Source organism: Eptatretus burgeri, chromosome 10, assembly GCF_056783735.1.
Source record: "Eptatretus burgeri isolate ZD-2024b chromosome 10, Ebu_testis_v1, whole genome shotgun sequence".
In the NCBI taxonomy this organism is placed as follows: Eukaryota; Metazoa; Chordata; class Myxini; order Myxiniformes; family Myxinidae; genus Eptatretus; species Eptatretus burgeri.
The window spans coordinates 71,927,730-71,949,511 of record NC_140970.1 but is presented as its reverse complement, the minus strand read 5'-3'; the positions used below and the strand labels follow the sequence as shown (position 1 = coordinate 71,949,511).

Here is a 21,782-nt window from a genome sequence, read left to right as displayed (position 1 = left end):
TTGTGGACGGATCCGAATGAAAGTTTGTTAACAGGTTCGGTGTGTGACGAGGACGAACCGATTAGATTTTGGTGAAGATCCGGATCCAGATCCGACTACTCGAATTTCTTAAGTGATTCTTCACCATTGAGAGATAGGGCCAAAAACGATATATAGCACAATATCTCAAAAAGTTGTGGACTGATCCAGATGAAATTTTGTGGACAGCTTGGGTGTGTGGGAAGGCAGAAGTGATTCAATTTTGGTGAAGATCCGAATCCGGATCAGACTAGAATTTTTTAAAAGTGAATCGTCACCATTGAGAGATGGGTCTCAAAAAAAGATAGAGAGCATGATATTTAACCTCCGCCATCTTCGAAGATGGATGGAGGTTACTGTTTTCACCCCTTTCTGTTTGTTTGTTTGTTTGTTTGTTTGTTTGTGTGTTTGTTTGTGAACAGTATTACGGAAAAACTTCGACGGATTTCGACGAAACTTGGTGGGGGGGTTAGTTATGGTCCAAGGATCATGCCATTAAATTTTGGACTTGCCCCCCCCCCAAAAAAAATTGTTAGAGAAAAAAAAAAAGTTTTTTTTTGCATTTCTGCATGTTTTCAGTGATTTCCAACCCCCCCCAAAAAAAATTGTTACCCCCGCCACAAAAAATAGAGGAATTTTTTTTTTTGCATTTCTACATGCTTTAAGTGATTTCCAACCCCCCCAAAAATTGTTACCCCCCCAAAAAAAATTGTTAGAGAAATTTTTTTTTTTTGCATTTCTACATGTTTTAAGTGATTTCCAAGTCCCCCCAAAAAAAGTTGTTAGAGAAAAAAATTTTTTTTTTTGCATTTCTACATGTTTTAAGTGATTTACAACTCCCCCCCCCCAAAAAAAATTTTTTTGCAACTTTTTTTCAACAAAATTTCGATCTTTTTTTGCATTTCTACATGTTTTAAGTGATTTCCAACCCCCCCCCCCCACCTCCAAAAAAAAATGTTGGAGAAAAGAACTATAACTGTCAGCACTGTTGACATCATATTTAATGAATAAGGTATAAGGTTCACTTGAGTGACCCAGTAGTATTGGCGGCGGAGGTTTTGCACTCTCCCAAGTGCTCCCCCCATAGTTCAAAAATGTATTGGGCCAGATATGTTCTCGTGGATCAGGAATTATGGGGAGGAGGTATGCGCTCCACCGAGTGCCCATCTCGTTCAGCTCTGTTATTGGGGACAAACAGCACTTTTTTGATCTAAGTTTTAATGAGTTGTTCAAATGTTACCTGCACTTTTGTCTGAATGCTTGAGTAAAGTCAGTTGCTTAAAATTTTTGGAGTGAATTTGTCCTAAGCCATCTATATATTACTAAAACTCTCATCTTGTATGTATGTTCCCGAAATACTGCCAAAATGGTACACGATAGCACAAAAATTTTAGGGCCACCTTACTCACCCATTCGCCTGGGGTGTGCAGTGTCGTTTCGTTCAAATCAGGCAACAAAAAAAAAATATTAAAAAATCAATTCCTGATTCAGTCAAGTACTCTTTGGGAGTATTTGATCAATGCAAACAACCTGAGCGGTATAGTTCGCTGGAGCTATCTTTTTACTTACAAAATCTTTAGATTTCGTAAGTATATTGATGACTTTCATCATCTGTTTGTGTGTTTGTAGCCACGATAACTCGAGAACAGAAGAAGCTACCAATGTCAAATTACACCACGTGATCCAGGAGGGTGATGGCTAGCGCTGATTAGATTTTGGTCAAAATCGGTCAAAGGTCAAGGTCACAGTGAGGTCAAACATTCGATTTTTGATGGTTTGGTATAGCATCATCATAGAAACTTCTGGTTTGCGTCGCTACCTTCTCTCGAGACAGCTTTTATTAGACAAAGTCAGAGGTCAAGTTGACGATTTCGTAAGTACCAGTCTATGACTGCTTGTTTTTTTTCTTGAAATGCTTTTCATCAACCGCTGTCACAATGGGAACCCAACGGGTTCATGGGTCGTCTAGTTACCTATAAGTCAAGCATTTCCTGCTTTAATGAATGCATTTTGCTGAAAATCAAGATGATGTTCAGCGAGATGAAAAGAGGATGGAACAACAAAATAAATCTGAAACTTCAGCATTACATACATCAGGCCTGTTGAACAAACAGAATATTTTCGATTAAAACAACATCTTTGAGGCACGATGTTTTTGTTTAACAAGGAAGGGTATTAAGAATGACATATTGTGCTGGCTATGTACACATCCGAAAAGGAGTAAAACCATTCTTACTGTGTGTGTTCACATTACACATGGAAATCAATTGAGATGCAAAAAAATTCACAATCAAAATTAGAACTCACAAAACACTCAGCTGCATCCTCCATGAGACCGAGCTGGAAACGATCTTCCTCTTTGAATGTTTCAGCAAGAGCTGAACGAAGTGTATCAGAGTGCAGGGCCTTCTTCTCGCTGTGCTCAAACTGCCCAAACATGAACTGCATAACAGGAGCAAGGTTAACTCATCACATCTTACCACAACTCGCACCTTACAGTCACTTAGAAACAATCTATAATTCCAGCAGTGTGTGTGTGTGTGTGTGTGTATGTCTGTGTGTGTGTGTGTGTGTGTGTGTGTGTGTGTATGTCTGTGTGTGTGTGTGTGTGTGTGTGTGTGTGTGTCTGTGTCTCCGCTGTTTCTCGACAACCTCTGGTCCGATCTCATTGAAACTTGCCAGGTATATTGCTGGGGAGCTGAGGATGTGCCTTTTCAAGGTTTGATATTAATCGGACAAGTGGTTCCCAAGTTATGGCCATTTATTTACCAAACCAATGGGAAGACACGTTGTTGTGTGGGCGTGGCCGATGGGGAAGGGAAGCACAGCCACATTCCCCATTACGGGTTACAACGTACGGGCTTCCGGAGAGTGATGACTTCGTGTATTCTAATAATTTCCCGATTTCTTATGCGCATTTATAGATAAACACAATGGCCCAAGTTATGATCGTTTTCATATTAGACGGTGCATAAATGTCGGTAACATCAGAGTGAGCTGGTATGCTCTGAACCAGGAAGTAAATTTTTTCTCTCTCTTCTCTTCTCTTTTTGTTTTTCCTTGCCACGACATTGCGAAAAGGTAAAATACGTTGGCGCTAATTGAATAATTGGGTATTAAAAATAAATTGCGAATAATCGTAACAGCGAATAATATCGAACTTCCGGGTCACGCACGTACGGGTACGTGAGAGCGAAGAAACGGCCTGTGTGGTTTATTTATTTATTATTATTATTTTTTTTTTTTTTTTTACGGGCACGCACTAGTACCTTTAAAAACCTGTCACTTAGAAAAGTAAGAATCACTTTGAAACATTATTGCATGGTTGACAACTCCACCACCGATTGTTAAAAACTAAAGTCTAATCATTCTCCTGCCTCACCAAGCCTCGACACTTGAGGTGTGATGCTGAGAAACACAATGTAATCATTGTTTGACAAACAAAGTAGTGAGCATTACAGTAATACAATATCCCAGAAAAAAATGACTTGGAAAGATAAAGAAAAGAAGAAAGAACTATAATCCAAGTCAAAAGCAATGAAAATGAGAACAGCACTCAGTGGAGCTCATATTTCCGCCACGTTTTGTATGACAAATGATTGGCTGGATCTGCATATAGACCTTTACCAAAATCTAATTGGCTTGTTGTTGTCACTTACTCAACTCAACCACCAAGATTTGCCAGAACCCGTCCATAACATTTTGATCTCTCATGCCATATATCGTTTTTGGCCCCATCTCTCAATGGTGAAGAATCACTTAGAAAATATATATATATATGTAAAAAATCGTATCCAGATCCTGATCTTCACCAAAATTGAAAAAACTCATCCTCGTCACACACCCAACCTGTCCACCAAGTTTCATTCGAATCTGTCCATAATTTTTTGAGATATCCTCACAAACAGACAGACAGATAGACAAACAGGGGTGAAAACATAACCTCTGTCCACCTTTGGTGGCAGAGGAAAAAATGAAGTTGACTAACCACATTTAACTTAAAACTTAAATAAAGAGCTCCTTGTGATTACTGGTTCTTGATTTCCCCCCCCCCTGCTTCTTTTACACCCTGCCCCCCTCTGCTTCCCCTGTGCCCCGTACGGGGTAGTATCCATAGTAATGTCATGAAGTGTTATCTTTCTTGTGCGAGATAAAAACGTGTCACATTAAGTGTTTAATAAAGCTCTAGTCTCTTCACCATAATATTTGTGTCTAAACCCCCTCTTTCATTGCTTAGACATATAACTGTTTAGTGTTGCCCATCTGGCATAATGTCTCAACAAGAATGTGGCCTCTTTTACCCTCCACAAGATGAAAGACACATGCCATCCCTGCATACAGTCGGTGAAAGGTCGCACTGCGATTGGATGTAGCCATAAACAGCCATCGGCCTGGGGTCTTCTGGCCAAAGACATGCTCCATGGATGGGCAAAAAGGATAGGAGGGGCTCATTCACTGGGCTCAGCAGAGTGGCTGGGTGTTCTCTGTTTTTTTTTTTTTGTCTCTGTCTCTGTCTCTGTCTCTCTCTCTCTCTGTCTCTCTCTCTGTCTCTCTCTCTGTCTCTCTCTCTCTCTGTCTCTCTCTCTGTCTCTGTCTCTCTCTCTCTCTGTCTCTCTCTCTGTCTCTCTCTCTGTCTCTCTCTCTGTCTCTCTCTCTGTCTCTCTCTGTCTCTCTCTGTCTCTCTCTGCTTTGAGCTTCACTCCCTTCACTCTGGGTTTGTCGACTGGTTTTGGCCACCTCGCATTGCCCCTGGATCTTCATGCTCATCACTGTTCATCTGGCAAGATTCCGTACCATTTTTATAGGAAGCCACAAGCAGTTCTGGTGTTCAGAACAGGAACAAAACAAGGGAAAACAGAGCGCATGGTCAATGTGCTCACCCGGGTTTTCACGTGTGTGTGTGTGTGTGTGTGTGTGTGTGTGTGTGTGTGTGTGTGTGTGTGTGTGTGTGTGTGTGTGTGTGTGTGTGTGTGTGTGTGTGTGTCTCTCTGTGTCCCTCCGTCTGTGTCACAGACAGACACACAGACAGTGTCTGTCTCTGTCTCTCTCCCCCTCCCCCCCTCCCCGAGTGAAAGCGATTGAGCTTATCTGATAAGCCATGGAGATCTCATTGTGTGTGGAAGTATTTATTCCTGCATTTCCATTTATTGTTAAAACGCTTGTTAAATGAAACATCTGCGTAGTGAATGGGAGGGAAAAAGCGCTATCCAATTGGTGTTTAATTCGGTATTCACGATAAAGCGCCGCCATCAAACAATCTACGTGGGACCTCTGCTCACTGCTCAGTCACTTCAACCAGGCAGATTCTTCGCGTGGAGCGTGATGAAGCGCCCCCACCGATCTCCAACAGACGTGAATCCTATACATGCACAGACGAAAGTGTCGCCTCCAACCCGGAGGCTTCAGACCGGCCACTCATGTCAAAAGACAGATATTTAAGGTCGTCAGCGATTAACCATTAAACGGAGACACCAATCTGGATTTTGGACTTATTTGCCTTCACCAGGATGGCACACCTTATGAATATCTAACCAATGATGACCAGTCCTCGTTTAAATGCCATTAGCACCCTCTGGCTGTAATGGAGAGAATCAGCTGCAAATTATGTCTCATGGTAAAACTGCACAATCTTGAAGGACCTATTAAGCTGTTCTATACACCTTAACCTGGAATGCGTTTAAAACATGGGAATTCTTCTGGAGTCTTTGTAGTTAATTAGCCAAATCAACTCAGGAGGTCATGACTATCATTTTGGTGCACCACACTCCATAATCAGAAAGGTCCATGAGAACTTAACAAAAAAACGTGCCACACACACACACACACACACACACACACACACACACACACACACACACACACACACACACACACACACACACACACACACACACACACACACACACACACACACACACACACACACACACACCTCATCCATTTAGAGTATATAGATTGTGGGGAGGGGAGTTTAAAAAAAAAAGGTTTAGTCAGGCCTTGTCCAGCTGAGTGAGATGCTCTTGGCTCGATTGGTTGGGAGAAGCAGAGTGTTAATCCCCCACAAACAACCCGCTGCGAGGCAGCTCTCGGGAATGGTTCTGAGGAGCGGCGAGGGGAGAGGGCATGTCCAAAGAATCCCAGCTCTCGCAAGGAGTTCTGGTGGGGGGAGACACCATACTCTCTTCACTTTCCCGGTTCTTAGCTTGAACTCGATACAGACCTCACCCAAGATGGCCCCGGCTCTCAAATGCACTGTCTCTTCAGAACTTAGATTCAAAACTGTCAAGTGACGTCATCAGGCACTCCCATTGGAAGAATCCAAATCCGAGACGAACAGCGTCAAAAAGTGATTTTGTAATGTGTATTTGAACAATCGGGGTGGGAATCTATATTATAAAAGGAGCCGTGTCTGTTTGTCATCCTACAACTTGAGAACGGATTAACAGATTTCAATGAAACCAAAGACTGTGGATTCGGGAACTCCCAGGAAAGTTTGTGATGCAAAAAAAAAGGAAAAAAAAAGGAAGGTTTGTGTGTGGGCACACGTGGCGAAACTGCGAACGCCAACTTCTGACGCTGGTTATCACCGCACGGAGGGCAGGAACTCCCCGGATTCCCTTTTTGCTCTTGCCCCATAGATTAGCCATGCAGGAAAGATTGGTATTCCCATAAGTGAAACGACGGGTCTTATATGCTAGTATCCATCCATCCATTGGGACCATACTCTGTGCAGAGCGTCGGTGCTGCAGAAGCAGTCTCCTTGTCTCGTGGGTACAATCCTGGACGGGTCGCCACTCCGACACAGGATACCAGCAAGCTGGCACTCATTTTGCTGACCTCGGAAGGATGACAGGCAGAGTCAACCCTACCTGGTATTAATTCAACAGCCGAGTGGGATTTGAACTCAGGATCCTGGGATCCCAATCCCACCACCCGAACTATTTAGCCAGCACCAGGCATTATGCTCGGATATATTAAATAAAAGGAGCAATGTCGACCCTAAATTGATCCGTTTGTTTAATTTGTCCTTCCTGACTGCAATCCATCTCCGAACTGGTGATCAGGAGGGCAGAGAACGTTCATGTGGCCAACAGACCATCCTGTCCCTTGTTGCCTCACCAAGTTAAGGGGTTCAACCAACAACACAACACAACCACAACCATACACACACCTGTGTTGCAAGTTTTAGTAGCCAACAGTTCAACCCTTGACCATGATGACAAGCTTGTTTCCCTCCAAAAACTCCAACATTGTTTTCACAAAACAATGCTACAAACCAAGGTATTGCCAAAGCAATCAGCTAGGTCAACAGTATTTTAATTGCGTTTGTCTTCCACAATTTGTTCTTCACCGAATATTGATCGCTCACTTTCACCTTCAGAGAAATACCCAGATTCAGCCGATGAACGCTTCATCATATTCTCATAGAAGTCAATGCTTTATCATATATCAAGCCAGATCTTTGGGAAATATATGCAAACTCGTGATCATGGTGAAATTTGGTGCATGTTTTCATGAATTAAAAGTAAAAAAAAAACAAAAAGTATAAAACTTCTGGTCATTAGTTCAACAACAACAAAAAGAGGATTAGCAATGTGAAACATCATAACTCAAAAAGTGGCCAATTTGTTGGCACATGCCTTTTAAAGACCAAATGCTTAAATACCCAGACAAAGCACTATTGGAAAGGCACTCCAAAATTTGTGTTGCAAATTGGATTTTTACACGGTAATATTTTGGAGTTCAAGATCTAGACAGCCAGCACAAAGACATGCTGCCACACATCTCACCTTGAGGGCACAAAAAATGCAGGAACCACCAAGACATTTGTGACCCGACAGTTGGCGAAAACTCCTCCGGAAAACGTCCAGTTGCCACAAGACCTGGGGACAAGGGTAAATGGGTTGGGAAAAGAATGAAATGGGCATAAGGGAAAAGCAAATGTATGAAACAAGAATCTGTTTAACAAGCATACCACCAGTGATTAGCTTCAGGAAAACCAACCAACCTTCACCTGTCCTTGATTGCCGGTCATGATTTCTCTGTAAAGCTCAATGGGGCAATCACTGTTGGAATGTCGAGTTAATCCTTGTGCCTATAACCATTAGCTATGGCTGAAAGACTGCATGCGGCCTTCTGTCCAGGGGACTTTAAGATTTACAAAGTGCATTTCCGTCAAGGGCTTCAGCCAAGTCTGGCAGTGAACGGTTGCCTGGTTAAGGGGCATGGAGTGAAATGGAAATTAGTCGCCAAGATTTAAAGTGGAAAGCTGCCACCTTGAAGAAAGGTTCACGATACCGTCTTCGATGGCCAGGATAATCAGAAAAAAATTAATAAATCAATAATAAAGGGGAAAAAAATTTAAAATTAAAATCACCAAGAACCTTGAAGAAATAAAAAAAAACAGCTGCTGCAATGCAAAATAGAAGGAATTTAGACTGCAAATATCCAAAGGGATTTTGTACATGAGGAAAATAAAATTGATCAAGCACAAAAGCACACGCACACACCCGCATTTTCATCACTAATGATGGTGGCATCTCCGTAGTGCTGGCACTCGTGCATGCAGTGCACCCTCACTGCAGAAGGAATTGCAATTATTTGTCTCAGAAACAGTGTTAGCATGTGTGTAGGTTACCAACAAACTTTCATTAGTGAGCAATGAGACAAGGGATTTGGAATATTACGTGGTGGGGGGGGGGGGTGGGGTTGAGGGACCTGCAGTCCGTCACATGGACATGCACACCAGTTAAAAGGTTTTTGCTTGAACCACAGATGAATGGTCTTGCACAGTTGGCCAATTTTGATGTCGTTTCAAGTCAATCTTCCCCTATCCCAACCACCCCTCCCCCCATTCCAGTAATAGTTTATTGATGCCACAGTCACGTTGCTGGTTCCGAAACATTCTCAAAAGGGGAAAATATTTTGACTCTCTATTCTGTTAAATATAACAGATCATACATTAATTATACTTATGTTATTTTCAGGCTGACAGGATGGCAGAGAGGAACGCACACTTGCCTCGAAGCAGTCCAGCCTGGGTTCAAATCCTGACCCAGCTATAAACTGTCAACCCGGTGTTGCACAGGCAGGGCGATTCATCAATGTGCGTGACGTCCCTTGGATTGATGTTAATCCCATCTGCCGAAATTAGTTGGTGAACGTTAAAGATCCTACGGTGTTCTTCGTGAATACTAGGTTGAGCGAGCCAGCACCCTCGCCAAATTCCTGCCAAAACCTTAATCAAATGTCAGGTCTGGCCAGCAGGTTTGTGAAAGAATTGGGCTAAGCTTTGCCAGGCCAACCGCAGAAGAACGTGGGAATAATTGTGGCCATTAAAGATGGAAGAAGAAAATGCTTACATTCAACACGGATTACATAATGGTTTACCAGAGTTAATGTCGGCTGAACCAGTAACGGACTTTGTTTTATATTTTATTTTATTTCTCCAAATCAACCCTCTCAACTGCATTTTAATGCAAAAACTACATCAAACTGCACTCGAAGGGAAGATAAAATATTTGTAATTCATCGTTCTGTTGGACAGAGTGATATGTGGGTTAACACAAACATCCATTTTCGAGTCACTGGTACATTTAGGAAAAGATTTTTAATCGTCGCATCTCAAAAGAATCTTCGGCCGGTCGCCTGCTCGGCAAAGATCTTCCTTCTTTCGTCCAGTTCAATCGTTTTTCCTGATGCGTCAAAGTCGACCCTTTACCTCATATAATCATAATCCATCAAAGGGTGATTCATAGATTCCTGCAGAACTCATTCAATTACTTGCAAAGGATAAGCTAATCCTTGAGATTCAGCTTAAGCACAATATAATGCACTTAATTTCTTCTGCAGCACAGATAACAGCTGCTAAAGATGGTCAGTACAACACAGCACGATCGATACATAATCAATATGACTGCCCACACAAAACATTTTACCTAAAGCACATAATAAACAGTATGTACTACAGTGTCCACTACATACATTCAGCCACACAGTGCACACTTCAGCAAAATCAACAACTCTGCTTTATGCACTGGCAAATTCATTCGATCATTTGCTCAAATCAAAGAGCTACGCTCAGAAGAACCAATTTTCCGATTCTTTCGTTAACAAATGTCAAAGATATATTGCCATCAATATGTGCTGCCCTTTTCTGCTCTGGACCATTCAATATGTCAGCCCCGTTTTGCTTGTTGGGTCCAAGTACCGAGAAGTCCATGCCTCCAATGAGCAGGTAATGTGGCTGGGATACTAATCAAATGAATTAGCAGCGGAGCTTTCACTGCGCCGGCACCACTCCCAACTAATTAACTTAATCTACAAACTTCAATGGACAGCGTTTCAACAAAAAAAAAATTCACACTAAACAAGGCAAAGCTTAACCACCACCTGCCTTAATTCACCCAGCTACTTAAATACAATGGAGACAGTCAACAGAGAAGGGAAGATTACAATGAAGAATAAAATGCATTCAGCTGAAATGCGCAACTTCTTTTGGTTCACAAAGAGATGCAACTTAGTTTGAGAACACACTCAGATCATTAATTGGCAAATCATCTGGGGCTTCACACAGCCACATCCCATTATTGGGAGGGGGGGTTGGGTGGTGCATTATTGGTAGCTGAATCGTGCCTGTGAAATTCGTCAAATCTTTCCACAATCCGAGCCGGCCAGAACTGATGTTCAAGTATCCTCACCAAAATAATAAAAATAGGGGCAATACCCCTGGGCGCTAACTTAGTAGTGGCTGGACAAGATAACCAGGGAACCATTGGTAGGCATGGATGACCCAAAAATATGTAACGGAGAAGAAAGTAAATACCTTTGGATTTTTTTTTTTACGTCGTGAATAAACTTTGGTACATAACGGGTGATAAAGGTAGTCATAAAATTTCATCGTAATTATGTGTGGTTTCAGAAAAGAAAGCAAATACATATTAGTCCGGGAGCCAACCTGTGTACGAGGCTGTTTTAGGGTTGGACCTTACAGCCTCTGCTATAAAATTTTACACCCCCAGGATGTTTAGATATATGTTTGCAGTTCATGAAAACCAATGTTGGCAATTCATAAGCTCTTGCGAAAAATTTTGGCGGACGTTTTTGTTTGAGGAAGATTTGAAAAATTTGATAAAACAGCAATTGTCAATAAAATTTCTAAAAAAATTAAAAAATCACATTCATGAAAAATAAATGTGAACTAAATGTAAGAATTCAATCAGTGCATTGTAAAATGACAAAAAAAAATTGCCTTTGTGGAAGTAAACCTCGTAAAAGTACATAATTTTGTGAAAAATGCCTTAAAAATAACGTTTTTTGAAGATGGCCTTTAGAACTTTTCTTATCATAGGCAGATGCTGCATTAGAATACTAATTTCTCTTAATGTGATATGAACATGGTATCCATGGCTAATTAAAACAGCAAATTTGAGTGAGTTCTATCAATTTTTAAAGAGAAAATTAACATTTTTGTCAACCAAAGTTACCCCTACCCCCAAAATCCTCTTACTCTATTGAACACAGTTCGGTTAAGGTTTGCTGGATCCAGGTTGGGTACTTCACAGTTCACTCTTCCAAAGGAAAATTCAATGGTGTTTGGAGTGACATGGCCCTGGAGCAGACATACAACAATGAAGGGAAGACATCGCTGTTCAAAGGCATATCTCAGGCACCAGCTGCTCGAGATAAATATGTGAAGACAGCACCATTTCTCACAGCTGTATCAGAGAACATAAAGTCTATGGCTAATCTAGGCCAACAGAAATCTACTCATCATGGAGAAACACATAAGCAGGCAACAGAAGAACATATGCATGTTGAGGAGATCAAGAAAGTGATATGCCAGCAGATGATAAACCCATTCCAGTGTAACAACCAAGTGGATCTGCTCAATAGAGCAACTGGTGAGAAGGATGCTTCAAAAGACTTGGTCCATGCTCAAGCTAAGGGCATGGAAGCCATTATGAAAGCAGAAGAGGTGGTCTCTATTAAGATTGAACCACTGAAGCTGGTAACTTTCTCCTCACAGAAGAAACCAAACCCATCAAGGAAACAGAGTTTAATCAGGATCTATCAAGATGAGACTGCAACTACACGTGTGTTGTGTTTCTATCGAGATGCCGACCCAGTCACAAGACAGATTGCATTTTCCCATGAATGGACAGACTATCCATCATCCCTGTTTGAGGTTGATCCACGCTTAGCACAGGGGTTTGTAATGCGCAAAGGCAACAAGTCTGATTTCGTGGCAGTGCTAATTGCTGAAGCTGAGCAGGATGTTGTTTTACAGATGCCATCATTACCACAGAGTGACCTATACACAGTTTATCTGGTAGACACAATGGCATTTGTAAATAAATACCAAAAAATGGGTGCGAAAACATTTGAACTTCCCCAGCTGTATCTTCGCAAGCTCCTGCAGTTGAAACCTGAAATGTGCAACTGTGTCAACATCATTGGTGATCAGTATGATTTTGATGATAGCCATACTTTGAAGGGTGATGAGCAGCAGAGGAGAAACCAGACAGACCAGGCAAGACAATTCTCACCATCCAAGAGTCTAGAAATTCCGGACTGGAATTTACTCATGAAGAATCCAAGAAATAAAGGAAATCTTCAGAACTTCATTGGCACTTCCCTTTGTGAGAGTCCTGAAGCTATTCCAGATGGAGTGACCATCATTATTGGTGGTATGATGGAAAACAAAGGTCACACTCTTTCCATCACATCAGCATCAAGTTCAGTTCTGGACTTACCTTGTGAAGAACATGAAGAGGCAGAGACAAGGATTATTGCTCATCTTGCATATTGTGTGGAATATCTTGATCACCATCGAGCTGTTGTGCATGCAACAGATACAGATATAATTATGCTGTGTATATATCACTTCTGCTGCTTGAACACATTGCAAGAACTCTGGATACAACGGCAGAATCAATACCTACCTATTCATGAGCTGGTAGAAGTGTTGAGCAGGAAGTACCAGAAAATCCTCTTGATGTCGCAGCTACACTTCTGTGCACATATGTGTTGTGTGGATGTGACACAGTGAGCTACCCATTCAGAAGGGGAAAAGAAGAGGTCAGGTCAGGTATGGGAGCATGTGCCAGAACAGCGCGTCGCTGCGTCCACTTTCCGCCGGTACTCCAGGGGCCTCCATCTGGCCATCCCCCAGGCAGATGCCAGGCCCATCCCCATCTCCTTGAGATGATGGTCAACCTGCTGCAACCATGAGGCACGTGGTCAGCCCACTGGCCTCCTCCACTCATGAGACTCCCTCGCTGAGAGAATCTGGTGAGCAGGATCAGCGTCAGGAAAACGAGCCACATGTCCATACAGCCGCAGCTGACGCTCACGGACTATGCAGGTAACAAATCTCATCCGAGTCTCTCTCAGCAACCGCTCGTTGGACACAAAATCCGACCAGCGATAGCCAAGGATTCTTCGAAGAGACCTGGTACCAAAGGAATTAAGTCTCCGTCTCAGATCCTTGGTCAAAGTCCAAGTCTCGCACCCATAGAGCAAGACTGGAAGTACCAAGGACCTGAAGACTCGGACTTTCGTCCTCCCGCACAGGTACCGGCAGCGCCACACCCCATGATCCAGTGAATCCATGACTCCCCAGGCCCGACCCAGACGTCTATTGACCTCCGGCTCACAACCTGCGGAGACATGAATATCACTGCCAAGGTAAGTGAATCTATCCACGACCTCAACATCCTCACCACAAACAGACACAGACAGGACAGCAGCATCCAAGATGTCACCGAAAGCCTGGATCTTAGTTTTGACCCAAGAAATCCGTAATCCCAACGGCTCCGACTCCTCATTCAGCACCTCGAGGGCCCCCAAGAGGATGTCTAAAGTCTCCGCAAAGATGACTGCATCATCTGCAAAATCAAGGTCCGAGATCTTCACATTGCCAAACGATGCACCGCAACTTGATCTCTCCGACATCCTCCCTAAAATCCAGTCCATACAAGTGCTGAAAAGTGTGGGGGCAAGTACACATCCCTGACGAACTCCAGTAACAACTGGAAATAAGTCAGAGATGGTACCACCACACTTCACAGCACTCTCAGTACCAGAGTAGAGTTCAGACATCAGATCGATCAGTTTCGGTGGCACCCCACGAAGACCAAGAATCCTCCAGAGGACATCCCGATTCACTGAATCGAACGCTTTACAGAGATCAACATAGGCTGCAAGCAGCCCCTGCCAAAACTCTCGTCTGCGTTCGGTGAGGACACGAAGTGCAAGGATACGGTAAATCGTTGACCTCTTTGGTGTAAAGCCTGACTGCTCTGGACGCTGGTGCTCAAGCAGATGGTGGCGAACCCTATCAAGAATTATCCGAGCAAAGACCTTGCCCGGCACTGAGAGCAGCGTCACCCCTCGGTAGTTGTTGCAGTCTTGGCGATCACCCTTCCCTTTCCAGAGAGGGACAACAAGGCCCCTCTTCCAGTCAGTTGGGATGATGCCTGTGTTCCTGTGAAAAGAAGAGCGGCACAGGTTTCTCTGGGACTGATAGGAAACCTTCCCCACCTTGTTGATTTTGGAAGAGATAGTGAAATGGCAGCAACAGAATGTGTCATTGATGAGGCCAGAGTATACTGGACTGCTCTGCATGGCCAAAAAGGGTTCAGCTGTTTGGATACCCTCAGGCAGCATATGTTTGTCTCTTCAAAATTAGACCTTAGGTCACTGCCAGCAACAGAAGATGCGTTTTACTTCCTTGTTTTAAGAGCATTGTATCAATTGCTTCTGTATAGACGTGCACATCTCAGTGACCGAGCACTTCCCCCAGCCACAACATTTGGCAGAACCCTTATCAATGGAAAACTGGTCCCAATTCTCATGTCTAAGCCAGCCAAGCCAAACATAGACAAAACGGTGTCTTGCATGTGCAAATTATCCAAATGTCTGAAACGATGTTCATGCAAAAAGGCTGCTGTGCCTTGCTGAGTGACATGCATATGCCTTGGTCAGAGAGGTTCATGTGGTGGAGTTGTTTCAGAGAGTGACTCTTCCTCTGAAGAGGATGTTTCATGTCACAATATTGTGTTAATCCATTTCTAATTTTATCTTCCTTAAAACCATGGCATGTAAAAGTATGTTCTTGTTCCTGACCCCATTGATAGTCAAGCATTTCTGAGTTGCATAAATCTTTTGTTGTTTGACATATAACCTTGTCAATTGTAGGTAGGTTAAATCTACACCAATTGTGATATAGGAAATGAACTCCTCTTTAATATGAGGGGTCATTTGTGTATAGAGGTTTAGTGGTTATGATTTTAGGACAATATGAATTACCCCTACCCCCATCCTACATCTTCGCTTTTGCCAACATTTTGTTATCAGAGGGGGCTCGCAAAAGTGTTGACTGTGTTGTTGCGCAAGAGTTTCACCATTGCCAACATTGGTTTTCATATACTCAAAGGGTGTCTCTTTATGAAAATCAACACAAAAATTTTATAGCAGACCGGGCAATTTTTTTTTAATTTTGATCGGTTGGCTCCCGGACTATATTGTTACGGCTGTGGAAATTAGCAATACACCATAAAGGGCCCTAAGATCAGTTATGACGCTAAGTTTGTGTGCAGATAGGTCCCCACCGTTGTTTAAAGGGATTATTCGTGTTCACCGGGCAGCGACTCTTTGAGATAGCCGTTTTTCTTTTCTGTCGTTATTTTGAACCAACCACGTCTCAACCACCATTACAACAACCACCTTAACCCCAACGCCAAGCACGCCACCATCAAAACAACCACGATCGCCTCAACCATCAACCACAACCGAACCACCACCACCACCAACGTCGCTCCCAACAACCGCTTCCGAATGGCAGAACAAAAAGCACTTGTGAAGCCTGTGGGGTTTTTTTCCCCGCCTGTTCTTCCCCGCGTTTGGTGTGGGGGAGGTGCGATCCGAGCGGGGGTCAAAGGTCATGCAAAGGAGGGGTCTGATTTTGGGGGAATAATTCCCTGGCCCCGAGCCAAAACTGACTTTCCTCGTCCCCCATACGGCACGGGGAGGGTTGGGGGAGGAGCGAGAGGGCACACCCCTTTTTGGGAAACTTCCAGAAGGGAGGTGGAGCCAGAAATGGGGCGGGGCAAAGGGCGGAGCCCCGCTTTACAAAAGGCGAACAGACGCGAGGCTCGGGGGTCTCTTCTCGGTTCATGCTGGCTCGTTCGTTCTTGGTCTCGTGGTGCTGGTCACCCCTTGGGCTTCTCTTCTCCCTCTCTTCGTTTGGACTCTTCATTTTGGGCTTCTCTCTCTCTGGTCCTGAAGCCCCTTCTGCCCTTCATCTTTTGCTTGTTTGGTCGTGGGTCATGGAAGCACCAGCAGCAACGCCGGAGAGAGCTGGCTGACCACGCCAGGGGCCCGAGGTCAGGCGCGGCTACGCAAGGCCGTGGGGAGTCGACGTCGCGACCTGCCCATCGTCACGCCACGAGGACGCGGGTAAAACCCTTCGGTCTCACGGGACCCGTTCGGTCCTCCAGGTCCTGAAGCCCCTTCTGCCCTTCAGCCTTTTGCTTGTTTGGTCGTCGGTCCGCGGACCCTGTCTGCCACCCTCGTCGTTGGGGGTGGCCATTTCTTTGTTTTTGTATGCATGCTGTGGTGCCGTGTCCTGCCAAGTAGAAACTGTGCAAGTAACTGTGCATGTAAATTGATCCTTGCTTATAGTCGGTCGTATTGCTTTTGTTTTCCAATTCTTGCTTGTATATTGCATGACTGCCTTGCTTATGAATACGTGTGCTGTATGAATAAATGTCCTTGTGTGAAACGTATCCCGTTCGTTGCGTCCATTTCCCTTGCGAAAGTGCCATCTTGTATCGTGGAATGAGTAGTGGGTTTTGAACGCCCAGTAAACAGAATCACATCCGTCGAGGTCGGCGATAATGTTTGTTGTGAGGATACTGAGGTCACAGAGAGATTCACTTCCCTTGGCAGTGATATTCATGTCCCCACAGGTTGCGAGCCAGAGGTCAACAGATGCCAGTGTCGGGCATGGGGAGTCATGGATTCAATGGATCATTGAGTGTGGTACTTTCGGTACCGATGCAGGAGGGTGAAAGTCCAAGTCTTCATGTCCTTGGTGGTTCCCATCTTGCTCTACACATGTGAGACTTGGACTCTGACAAAGGATCTGAGACGAAGACTTAACTCCTTCAGTACCAAGTCTCTTCGGACTTTGGGTCGAACGAGAGGTTGCTGAAAGAGACTCAGATGAGATTTATTTCTTGTGGAGTCCGTGAGCGTCAGCTGCAGCTGTATGGACATGTAGCTTGATTTCCTGACATTGATCCTGCTCACCAGATTCTCTCAGCGAGTGAGATCGTGAGTGGAGATAGCCAATGGGACAACCGCATGCCTCATGGTTGCAGCAGGTTGATTGACACCTCAAGTTGATAAGGATGGGCCAGGCATCTGCCAGGGGATGGCCAGATGGAGGCCCCTGGAGTACTGACGGAAAGTGGACACAGCGACGTGCTGCTCCGGCATATGCTCCCATACCTAACCTAACCAATATGCAGTGCTTATTGAAAGTCGACACCCCCTTTCCAAATTTTCACCTTTTGTTGCCTTACAGACTGGAATTAAATTGCATTAAATCAGACTTTTTCCACCTTCATTTAAACATCGTAACCCACAACTTCCAAGTGAAAAACAAATTCTACAAATTTCAGAAAATTAATTACAAATACAAAACTAGAATAATGTTGTGGATTTCAGATTTCAGAGTTGTTGGATGCCGATTTGTTGTGGATTTCAGAATCGGATCCGAGTAATGCACACAACATGCAGGTCCTCAGACAGTTATTTCCATAAATGCATGTTCAGAATAGACCCATCCCCTTGTCTGGTGGAATTCTAACTCTTGGATGCACTGGAGAAGGGTAGAGAACAGGTTATCCCTAGGAAAGAAAGGGAACCTTTTCCTCTTTATGACACGTTAATGATGTATGATTTTACATCAGTTTTCATTTCTGCATGAGCGATATTCACCGTTCGTGCACGCAAGAGATAGCCATTAGTCCAACGGAGATTCGTCTATTCCCTTTCCATCAAGACACATTGGCTTGGAAATACAGTTTATTTACATATTATATTTTGGTTATCATTTTCACATTGGACTTACAGGACAGTTGAGTAATCACACCACAAGCCTTTCCTGTACAGCTCATTCTGACAGTCAAACATGGCTGTGGTCTTGGATCATTTACCTCAGGCACCCACCTTTTTCCATTGACATTAAACACCCATTTTCTTTCATCGACATTTGACCCCATCTTTTTCCATTGGTGATCGACACCCCGTTCAGCAGCTCTAGGGACGCTGGCTGGCTCTTCTTTGTATCGGGCTGAACAAAAAGGTGATAATTGCCCGTTGACGTTTTGTGAGCGCTTCATGTTTTCACTTGGTTGTTCTGGAAAATGGCTGCTTTCTGGCATTCGTCCAACGGCCAGAGCATGGCATCATAAGCCAGGCCTGTGTTAATTGGGAGGTACATCTCTTTCGATGGTCAGGAGAATGACCTTGAGAATGAACGGTTGGAGGTCGCATGCAGCGATCCGCCAATAGGCAAGCTAGATTTGGCTGAAGTCGTGCTTGAGGCTCAGCCCACACTGGTCGCTATAAAAGGATGCCAGGACTGCCTTGTGAGCAGTTGGTGGGAGATCCTGTTGACGGTTAAGAGTCGGTGAGAGATCCTGTTGACGGTTAGAGTCGGTGAGAGATCCTGTTGACGGTTAGAGTTGGTGAGAGATCCTGTTGACGGTTAGAGTTGGTGAGAGATCCTGTTGACGGTTAGAGTTGGTGAGAGATCCTGTTGACGGTTAGAGTTGGTGAGAGATCCTGTTGAGGGTGAGAGTAGGTGAGAGATCCTGTTGACGGTTAGAGTTGGTGAGAGATCCTGTTGACGGTTAGAGTTGGTGAGAGATCCTGTTGACGGTTAGAGTTGGTGAGAGATCCTGTTGACGGTTAGAGTTGGTGAGAGATCCTGTTGAGGGTGAGAGTAGGTGAGAGATCCTGTTGACGGTTAGAGTTGGTGAGAGATCCTGTTGACGGTGCAAGTTGGTGAGCGATCCTGTTGACGGTTTGAGTTGGTGAGAGAACCTGTTGACGGTTTGAGTTGGTGAGAGAACCTGTTGACGGTTAGAGTTGGTGAGAGAACCTGTTGACGGTTATTGGTGAGAGATCCTGTTGACGGTTAGAGTTGGTGAGAGATCCTGTTGACGGTTAGAGTTGGTGAGAGATCCTGTTGAGGGTGAGAGTAGGTGAGAGATCCTGTTGACGGTTAGAGTTGGTGAGAGATCCTGTTGACGGTGCAAGTTGGTGAGCGATCCTGTTGACTGTTTGAGTTGGTGAGAGAACCTGTTGACGGTTTGAGTTGGTGAGAGAACCTGTTGACGGTTAGAGTTGGTGAGAGAACCTGTTGACGGTTATTGGTGAGAGATCCTGTTGACGGTTAGAGTTGGTGAGAGATCCTGTTGACGGTTAGAGTTGGTGAGAGATCCTGTTGACGGTTAGAGTTGGTGAGAGATCCTGTTGACGGTTAGAGTTGGTGAGAGATCCTGTTGACGGTTAGAGTTGGTGAGAGATCCTGTTGACGGTTAGAGTTGGTGAGAGATCCTGTTGACGGTTAGAGTTGGTGAGAGATCCTGTTGACGGTTAGAGTTGGTGAGAGATCCTGTTGACGGTTAGAGTTGGTGAGAGATCCTGTTGACGGTTAGAGTTGGTGAGAGATCCTGTTGACGGTTAGAGTTGGTGAGAGATCCTGTTGACGGTTAGAGTTGGTGAGAGATCCTGTTGACGGTTTGAGTTGGTGAGAGATCCTGTTGACGGTGAGAGTCGGTGAGAGATCCAGTTGACGGTTAGAGTCGGTGAGAGATCCTGTTGACGGTTAGAGTCGGTGAGAGATCCTGTTGAGGGTGAGAGTAGGTGAGAGATCCTGTTGACGGTTAGAGTTGGTGAGAGATCCTGTTGACGGTTAGAGTTGGTGAGAGATCCTGTTGACGGTTAGAGTTGGTGAGAGATCCTGTTGACGGTTAGAGTTGGTGAGAGATCCTGTTGACGGTTAGAGTCGGTGAGAGATCCAGTTGACGGTTAGAGTCGGTGAGAGATCCTGTTGACGGTTAGAGTCGGTGAGAGATCCTGTTGAGGGTGAGAGTAGGTGAGAGATCCTGTTGACGGTTAGAGTTGGTGAGAGATCCTGTTGACGGTTAGAGTTGGTGAGAGATCCTGTTGAGGGTGAGAGTAGGTGAGAGATCCTGTTGACGGTTAGAGTTGGTGAGAGATCCTGTTGACGGTTAGAGTTGGTGAGAGATCCTGTTGACGGTTGGAATTGGTGAGAGATCCTGTTGACGGTTAGAATTGGTGAGAGATCCTGTTGACGGTTAGAGTCGGTGAGCGATCCTGTTGATGGTTTGAGTTGGTGAGAGAACCTATTGACGGTTAGAGTCGGTGAGAGATCCTGTTGACGGTTAGAGTCGGTGAGAGATCCTGTTGACGGTTAGAGTCGGTGAGAGATCCTGTTGACGGTTAGAGTTGGTGAGAGATCCTGTTGACGGTTAGAGTTGGTGAGAGATCCTGTTGACGGTTAGAGTTGGTGAGAGATCCTGTTGACGGTTAGAGTTGGTGAGAGATCCTGTTGACGGTTAGAGTTGGTGAGCGATCCTGTTAACGGTTGGAGTTGGTGAGAGATCCTGAAGCAGTTGGTGAGAGATCCTGTTGGCAGTTGGTGAGAGATCCTGATGACAGTTGGTCAGAGATCCTGATGACAGTTGGTCAGAGATCCTGATGACAGTTGGTCAGAGATCCTGCTTGACGGTTAGTGACAGCTCCTGACGGTTGGGGACAGCAGCAACAGCGGTTGGTGACAGTTGGACTGTTCCTGCTGGTTCTGCTCAGTGCCTGGCTCTTTGCGTGCCCGGCTCTTGGTGTGCCTGTTTCCTGGGGGTGAGGTGATGTCGATTGGTGTTCGAGTCTGTTTGTGGGTGGGTGCACGGCGAGGTAGGGTGCTGGCAGCGGAAACGAGCCTTGCTGTGGAGAGCTCATTTGGAGAGGTAGACAAAGGCACGCTCACACATTTTGGGTATAGTAATTTTAATCGACACACGACGACTTCTGGCTTGGTAAGCCGAGACCGGATTTCTTTTTCACCCTGACTAATCTGATGGGTACCCATGTCTCATGTTTAATTGTTAAGTAAGGCATTGTGATGAGCATCTGCTCCTTGTCAATTTTTCGATAAATGCTTGTTGAATTCCTTATTTGTTTGAGATTATTTTGTTGATTGAACATTTGATTTGAATTTATCCATTTAAATTGACAAGAAAATAAAAAGTCCTTCAGTTTATATATTTTTCTTTATAATAAATTCCTTGTTGACATTTCAACCTGTCCGTGATTGGCATTTCCTTCCATTGAACCAGCATTGTCCAAAACATCGACAGACTGGAAGATTATAATTCCCAAACTAATTGACCTGTCAAAGTCAGCGTGCACCAGCGGTAAATGCTCAGCTCCATTACTTAAGATGTAATCAAGATAAGATTGGTGCATCGCCAAGGGCGCGTTCCCTGTTCAGGGCACGTGACCTCTTGTTAAGCGGCAAATTAGACGGTGGACACTGGAACTCGTGGTTAACTGTTTGGTGTTCGTGGTTGTTCAGCAACCCACTGCACCACGATGTCAATTGTGAGCAGTGCTCCCGGGTCCGGTTTTTCCGAGGAGAAACGAGGATTAACCCCCGAATAATA

General features: G+C 44.5%; 1 protein-coding gene across 8 annotated transcripts in view; it reads right to left on the bottom strand.

Moving 5' to 3' along the window:
• LOC147018851 (uncharacterized) overlaps window positions 1-21,782 on the bottom strand; it is a 180,994-nt gene that overhangs the window by 147,331 nt on the left and 11,881 nt on the right. For 7 of the 8 annotated variants that reach the window (XM_085898926.1, XM_085898930.1, XM_085898931.1 and 4 more), the window contains 2 exons: window positions 7,809-7,901; window positions 2,326-2,460 (listed from right to left, as the gene is read on the bottom strand). In XM_085898926.1, coding sequence (XP_085755052.1) covers window positions 2,326-2,460; window positions 7,809-7,901 — 228 coding nt within the window. Of the gene's footprint in view, window positions 1-2,325; window positions 2,461-7,808; window positions 7,902-21,782 lie in introns of those variants that run through there. The other variant, XM_085898933.1, reaches the window with a different exon arrangement.